Source organism: Sinocyclocheilus anshuiensis, unplaced genomic scaffold (assembly GCF_001515605.1).
Source record: "Sinocyclocheilus anshuiensis isolate Anshui unplaced genomic scaffold, SAMN03320099.WGS_v1.1 scaffold1031, whole genome shotgun sequence".
NCBI lineage: Eukaryota > Metazoa > Chordata > Actinopteri > Cypriniformes > Cyprinidae > Sinocyclocheilus > Sinocyclocheilus anshuiensis.
The window spans coordinates 519,800-527,772 of record NW_015542633.1 but is presented as its reverse complement, the minus strand read 5'-3'; the positions used below and the strand labels follow the sequence as shown (position 1 = coordinate 527,772).

Here is a 7,973-nt window from a genome sequence, read left to right as displayed (position 1 = left end):
TGTGTGTGTCTGCATGGGTGTGTGTTTCTCTGTGTGTGTGTGTTTTTGCAGGTGTGTGTGTGTGTGTGTTTCTGCAGGTATCTGGTGTTTTATTGTCCTCTGGATGCCGTGTACTCGCTGGCGTCCGTGTTGCCCGTGCGTCTGGTCTTGACGGCGATGAAGGAAGTGACCCGTACCTGGAAGGTTCTGGGCGGAGTCACACAAGCAGGAAGGAAGTACAAAGACGGTCTGTTTGTGATGATCGCGGTGGGCTGGGCTAAAGGTACACTGACGCTAATTACACTCATCCATCCACGTTGGCTGTTTCCATTCAGATATCGAGCGGGATGTGACAGTATTCTTGGCTTGACATTTTAATGTTTAAAAGCTCAAGGTTATTTTTCAGAATTTAATCACACTCATTATTAAAACCCATGATGCATTTCACCCCGCTGTCCTTCAATTACACAGAGAAAAGGTTTGAAATATCAAGAGGTCGAGGTGACTGTAATTACGAGCGCTGCTAAAATGATAAACGTTTAAGAGCCAAAACACATCAGCGAGCGACTCGTGCATCATGCAGAAAGAGTTATTATCGATAGCGGATGCTATCTCTGATCTCCAGACGTGATTGTGTGTCTGCAGGAGCCGGTGGAGGACTCTTGAGCAACTTTGAGCAGCTGGTTCGAGGCGTCTGGAAACCAGAAACCAACGAACTCCTGAAGATGTCATAGTAAGAGTCTTAAATCATGTGCATCCTTCCTCAACAAGCTCCTGAAGGTCCGGAATTATGACACAAGATGATTTCTAAAGTCATGAAACACATCCAGATCATATTTCACCTCATAAAGAAAGAAAAAAGATTCAAATTAAATTCTGCATTAACAAAGTGAAGCCTGTTTGTAGGACCGTTAATATTTATAGCATTGTGACCAGGGTTATTATCATTAACTGAAAAACTAGAACCGTAAAAGAAATGTTGTTACTTGTTACATTACCTGAAATAAGATAAACACTAACTGAAATAAAGTGAAAAATTAAGAAATTTAAACTTATTTTATTTCAGTTAGTTTGCAAGGAAACATTTCTCGTTTTCGTTTAGTTTAACTAAAACTGAAATGAAAATTAATTAAAACATATATACGTAGACATGTATAAAAAAACAGGAGCTAATAAAAATGACAAAAGCGCAACAAAATTACTAAAACTTTTAACTAAACTTTTGTCTCCACAACATTTCTTATTTCTAGTTTCAGTTGACTAAAATAGCAAAAAAACTGAAATAAAAATGTATTAAAAATATAAATAATAAAAAAAAAAAAATTTGTAATAAAACAAATGCAAACGGAAACCTGAAGTTTAATTTCTGCCTTGATTTATTTTTATTATATAATTCTCTTTTTTTATTTACATTTTTTCTAGTGCCGTCAAACGATTAATCGCGATTAATCACATCCAAACTTAAAGTTTGTGTTTACATAATATATGTGTGTGTATATACTATATAAATACACACACATGCATGTATATATTTAAGATTTTTTTTTTGTTTTTATACAAATATTATTATTTATATATAAAATAAATTATATATGAATATCTCTATATATACATGTAAATATATACATGCATGTGCGTGTATTTATATATAGATCACATACAGTATATTATGTAAACACAAACTTTTGTTTTGGATGTGATTAATCGCGATTAATCGTTTAACAGCACTATTGTTTACCTTTTTTTCAGTTTTAGTTTCACTTAATTAAACTCGCAAAATTGACAGCATTTTAAAGTTGTAGAAATGTTGTCGTGCTTTTTAATCTAAAATGAAAATGAATCCCTCAGACAGCAGCGTTCGTTCGCTTATGAATGTCTGAGCATCATTTCATCATAACTCTGCAGGATCTTTTCTCTTCTCTACTTTCGCTTTTCTTCACCAGATATTTTGAGTGATTTCAGAATCTAAATGCCTTTTAGTTATTCACTGTGTAAATTAACTCATAAATCAGATGAAAGCATCGTGCACGAGAGGGTTTTTGGTGTTTGTCTGCAGAAGCTGAGTCTCTTTCTCTCAGAATAATAGTGTTTGCTCCCAGAATGCCGCAGGTAGAATAATTGGCTTCTGTATTGATTTCCTCTCGTCTTGGAGACACTTGTTGTCATGGTTATTGTTTGAGTGGCATTTGAGAGGGTTCTTGTGGAGGAACGCAGGAGTCAGTCGCCATGGAGACGAGCCTCTGATTGACAGCCGTATCTCATGTACAGTAGGACAGAGCCATTTCACTGTATTTATGCGCAGAACTGTTCATCTGACGGGAAAATAAAACACTAATCGTTTGTGCAGATCGATGTAATCGATGCATCTTGTGAAAAGTGCTATAAAAGTTCATTTGACTTCATCTTATTTTGATCAGAAAATATATGATTAATAAAGTCAAACGTTTTACATTGATTTTACCGTAATTCAGCAGATTCTTTAAATATAAAAAACGTGCTTACAGACTGTGAGTCAGAACAGCCGGCATTGTAGTCTACTCTCCCAGGATCAGGAAACAGTCCTCCATAAAATGTGCTGCACACATCTGAATATTTGGGTTGAAGTGTTCTGGAACAGTGTTGTAAATACAACTTAACCACTGATTTCTAGTCGTGTCCTCTTTTGGAAGACCAAACAAAGTAGTTTCGCTTTCACAACGAACACAGCGCCTTCACGACATGGCGGCGGCAGCAACAACAATATCTTTATGCACCAAGAGCTTGTAACACTCCAAAGAGAAAGGAAAAATTGAAATCGCATCATATGACCCCTTCAACACGTTTCTATAGAATGTGCATCACAGCCGTGTGTTAATTATCTTTTTCACGATGTAGAGTCAGAGCTGTTATATTTAACTGTCCTCGTTTAACCTTTGACCTTTGTGTGTCTGTGTCTGTGCGTGCGTGCGTGCGTGCGTGCGTGCGTGCGTGCGTGCGTGCGTGCGTGCGTGCGTGCGTGCGTGCGTGCGTGCGTGCGTGCGTGCGTGCGTGCGTGCGTGCGTGCGTGCGTGCGTGCGTGCGTGCGTGCGTGCGTGCGTGCGTGCGTGCGTGCGTGCGTGTCTGTCTGTCTGTCTGTGTGCGTGCGTGCGTGCGTGCGTGCGTGCGTGCGTGCGTGTGTGTGTGCAGCCCGACCAAGGTGACGCTGCTGGGATCCGTTGTGTTCTCTCTCCATCAGTGCCGCTTTCTCCCGATTCAGACGCATCAGCTGATCTTCATCTACACGCTCTTCATCGTCACCAACAAGGTCTGTGTGTTTGTCTTTCTGCAGCATTCAGACTGAAACCAAACACTCCTTATCTGGGTTTATATGGAGATACATGAATATCTAGATCTATATTTGTCAAAATAGTACAAATAATAATGCATTTATTTATTTAGCATTTTAATTAATTTTTATAGTTGTTTTGCTTTAATCCTTAAAAAAAGTAAAAACAAAATACATTTAAACAGACATAAAGAGCAGTAATAAAATACAAAATAAAACATGCAAAATAGTCCATAAAACCTAAAATATAAATAAAATGGATTAATATTATATTAATAAATATTAGAAAATGATATCATATATTTTTATTGTATGTTGTATTTATACACACACACTGTAATATATCTACCGTATATATGCACTACCGTTCAAAAGTTTGGGATCAGTAAGACTTCAGTAAGAAGTCTCTTTAAAGAGCCTCTGCTCATCAAGGCTGCATTTATTTGATCAAAAATACAGAAAAAAACAGTAATTTTGCAAAATGTTATTACAATATAAAATAATGGTTTCTATTTTAATATCCTTTAAAATATAATTTATTTCTGTGATGCAAAGCTGAATTTCCATCATCATTACTCCAGTCTTCAGTGTCACATGATCTTCAGAAATCATTCTAATATGCTGATTTATTATTATTATTATCAATGTTGTGCTGACAAATATTATTTTTGGAAACTGTGATACTTTTTCAGGATTCTTTGATGAATAAAAAGTTAAAAAGAACAGCATTTATTCAAAATATAAATCTTTTCTAACAATATAAATCTTTGCTATCACTTCTTATCACCAGCTCTGATAATAAATCAGCATATTAGAGTGATTTCTGAAGATCATGTGACACTGAAGATGCTGAAAATACAGCTGCGCATCACAGAAATAAATTACAGTTTAATGTACATTAAAATAGAAAAATATAGTATATAATAAATATACTATAATATATTATTATAAATACAATTGTTTGTGTGTGTGTATAATAATAAATAATTATTAAAAATAAATTATATGCGAAAAGAAAAAAACCAAACACTTGTTATCTGGGTTATTCAGAAATACATGAATACCCAGAACTACATTTGTCAAGTGTGTGTGAGCGTGAGTGTGTGTGTGTGAGTGTGTGAGTGTGTGTGAGTGAGTGAGTGAGTGAGTGAGTGAGTGAGTGTGTGTGTGTGTGAGAGTGAGTGAGTGAGTGAGTGAGTGTGTGTGTGTGTGAGAGTGAGTGAGTGAGTGAGTGAGTGTGTGTGTGTGTGAGAGTGAGTGAGTGAGTGAGTGAGTGTGTGTGTGTGTGAGAGTGAGTGAGTGAGTGAGTGAGTGTGTGTGTGTGTGAGAGTGAGTGAGTGAGTGAGTGAGTGTGTGTGTGTGTGAGAGTGAGTGAGTGAGTGAGTGAGTGTGTGTGTGTGTGAGAGTGAGTGAGTGAGTGAGTGAGTGTGTGTGTGTGTGAGAGTGAGTGAGTGAGTGAGTGAGTGTGTGTGTGTGTGAGAGTGAGTGAGTGAGTGAGTGAGTGTGTGTGTGTGTGAGAGTGAGTGAGTGAGTGAGTGAGTGTGTGTGTGTGTGAGAGTGAGTGAGTGAGTGAGTGAGTGTGTGTGTGTGTGAGAGTGAGTGAGTGAGTGAGTGAGTGTGTGTGTGTGTGAGAGTGAGTGAGTGAGTGAGTGAGTGTGTGTGTGTGTGAGAGTGAGTGAGTGAGTGAGTGAGTGTGTGTGTGTGTGAGAGTGAGTGAGTGAGTGAGTGAGTGTGTGTGTGTGTGAGAGTGAGTGAGTGAGTGAGTGAGTGTGTGTGTGTGTGAGAGTGAGTGAGTGAGTGAGTGAGTGTGTGTGTGTGTGAGAGTGAGTGAGTGAGTGAGTGAGTGTGTGTGTGTGTGAGAGTGAGTGAGTGAGTGAGTGAGTGTGTGTGTGTGTGAGAGTGAGTGAGTGAGTGAGTGAGTGTGTGTGTGTGTGAGAGTGAGTGAGTGAGTGAGTGAGTGTGTGTGTGTGTGAGAGTGAGTGAGTGAGTGAGTGAGTGTGTGTGTGTGTGAGAGTGAGTGAGTGAGTGAGTGAGTGTGTGTGTGTGTGAGAGTGAGTGAGTGAGTGAGTGAGTGTGTGTGTGTGTGAGAGTGAGTGAGTGAGTGAGTGAGTGAATGTGTGTGTGTGTGAGAGTGAGTGTGTGTGTGTGTGTGTGTGAGTGTGTTTGTGTGTCCAAACAGCTGATTGCATCCGCTCATGACTCTGGCTGAAATCACACACTCATCATCATCGCTGACAAACACACCGTCACACACTGACTGACACAAGTAAACCAGGTTAACCAGCGGATAATACAGCAAAAAAACACACAATAATGCTGCAGAAAAAGTCAGAACAGTCCTGTATTACACTGACAGACATGTTTCTGTGTGTGTGTGTGTGTGTGTACATGGTATTTATCACGTTATGGGGACCAAATGTCCCCACAAGTATAGTAATACCAGTAAATTTTGACCTTGTGGGGACATTTTTTAGGTCCCCATGAGGAAACAAGCTTATAAATCATACAGAATGAGTTTTTTTGAGAAAGTAAAAATGCACAAAGTTTCCTGTAAGGGGTAGGTTTAGGGGTAGGGTTGGTGTAGGGCAATAGCACATACAGTTTGTACAGTATAAAAACCATTACGCCTATGGAATGTCCCCATAAAACATGGAAACACAACGTGTATGTGAGTGAGTGAGTGGGTGTGTGTGTGTGTGTGTGAGAGAGAGAGTGTGTGTGTGTGTGTGAGAGAGAGAGAGAGAGTGTGTGAGAGAGTGAAGTGATATTGAATGCCAGTTACAGCTCACCCTCTGTGTTCATTTACTGATAAATGAATATTAGCTGTGATTTCACAATTAAAAACAAGGCAAAGAGAGCGTTTGATTGATCGGCAGGTCGTGGTTTAATTGGACAGACGTCTGTTCGTGTTCGTTTGACTGAATTTAACGAACGACCTGCTAATGCTCATCAAAGTGAGTCTCTTTCGCCCTTCAGTATGAGCCGCGCCGCTTTACACTCTTACACGGTTCTCTCGCTTTTTGCATCATTTTCATGTAATTGCATCATTCTGCTTTAAAAAGAGTGAAGTTCTTGAGCGAGACTGACGGTAAATCTTGAGTTCTTCAGTCAGATCTCTCCGTTCGCTCACGCTCTCAGCCTTTGACCTTGCCGGCGTCACGCGTCGTCTCAAGACAAGCGTTTCTCTCCGTTAGCTTTCTGTTTCACTTATTAGTACAGCTGAGGATTTGAGCTTGTGTGTTCATCTTTGGCTCTTAAGTCTTAATTTACCCTTCCACAAATTAAAGATCTCAACTATTACATTCATAAAGTCATTGCACTAAATGTTGCATGCACTGCAAAAAAAAACAAAGAATAGCTTCCTCAGTATTTATATCTTGTTTTTTAGTACAAACATCTTTAAAAAAAGATATATTTACTTGAGAATTAAAATGAAGATATGAAGCCTTCTTTCCTGAGAAACTGAACAAAATGAAGTCAGTTTATGCTTAAAACAAGAACAAGTCAGTGGGGAATGAAAACTTGTTTCTCTTTGAATTAAGTTGATTTTTCTGAGCCCATTGGCATATTTTTGTCCTTTTTAAAATTATAAATCCATTTATCACAGACTTCTTATGTAATTTTTGCATCTTGATTTAAGAAGTTTTAGACATTTGCACTGAAAAACAAGACGAAAAACATCATTTTTGTGCGTTCTGTTCAGAATATACAGTAAAAGTTATTTCCATATTCAAGTTAAGCTATTTTTTTGTGCATAAAATTAATTAAAAAGTAATGGAGTGCTGGTGGAAGTTATATTTTCAAACTCATTTTCTGCTTTCTAGACATTTATATTTCAATGTATTGTGTTCCCTTGAATTTATTCCTCAAATTTATTCATTCCTTTAATTGATTTAAAAAGAGAAGTCTCACGTTTGTTTCAGACGCGGATGATGTTGTTGGGCTCGTCATCGTATCCGTTTTCAGCGGTGGAGACTCTGCTCTACAAGACTCTGTTTGTTCGACCTTTGACCTTTTCACCTCTGACCGACCCGACCCAGAGCTGCTGCACTTCCCCGAACCACAACAAACCCAACGCACAAGACCAGAAACCCAGCGACACCAACGACCCGGACCAAACCAGCCCCAAAGATGCAGAAACCACCAAAAAGACCGACTGAGTCCTGATGGAGAACTGTAGCGTTTCCGGCTGATGATGTTTTTAAATGCACAGATGCTCTTTTTATCTGAATATCTTGATTCGTACATATTTGCTATTCTGAGCTGATTCACAGAAGATTCTGTTCTTTTCTATCCTGTGATGGTGAGGATAATATATTTTAATATTATTTATAATGCATTTGTGAATGCAATCACAGAAAGTAGAATGCCGAAACCTGTTTTACTGTAAGATGTTTTGATGCTGAAATGATTGAATATAATTCACTCGCTCTGACTCGTCTGTCTTCAGTTTGTTGTCCGTGTGAAAAACAGATGTAGATGAGTTTGTTTCTTCATCAGATTCTCAGAAATGTAGCTTTGCATCAGTGTCTCAGCGACGGATGCTCTGCAGTGAATGGGTGCCGTCAGAATGAGAGTCCAAACAGCTGATAAAAACATCACAATAATCCAGTTCCTTTAAGCTCCGTATACACTGTGACCGACTATCAAAATATAATTTTGTCTGGTTCCTCAACACAATATTGTGTAT

The 7,973-nt window shown here is 38.5% G+C and overlaps 1 protein-coding gene across 1 annotated transcript in view; it reads left to right on the top strand.

The window, feature by feature from the left end:
- Positions 1-7,718, top strand: part of tmem38b (transmembrane protein 38B) — a 16,094-nt gene extending 8,376 nt beyond the window's left edge. The window contains exons 3-6 of the mRNA XM_016494254.1: positions 78-262; positions 625-712; positions 3,145-3,262; positions 7,207-7,718. Coding sequence (XP_016349740.1) covers positions 78-262; positions 625-712; positions 3,145-3,262; positions 7,207-7,443 — 628 coding nt within the window. The 3' untranslated portion in view covers positions 7,444-7,718. The remainder of the gene's footprint in view (positions 1-77; positions 263-624; positions 713-3,144; positions 3,263-7,206) is intronic.
- Positions 7,719-7,973: the final 255 nt, after the last annotated feature.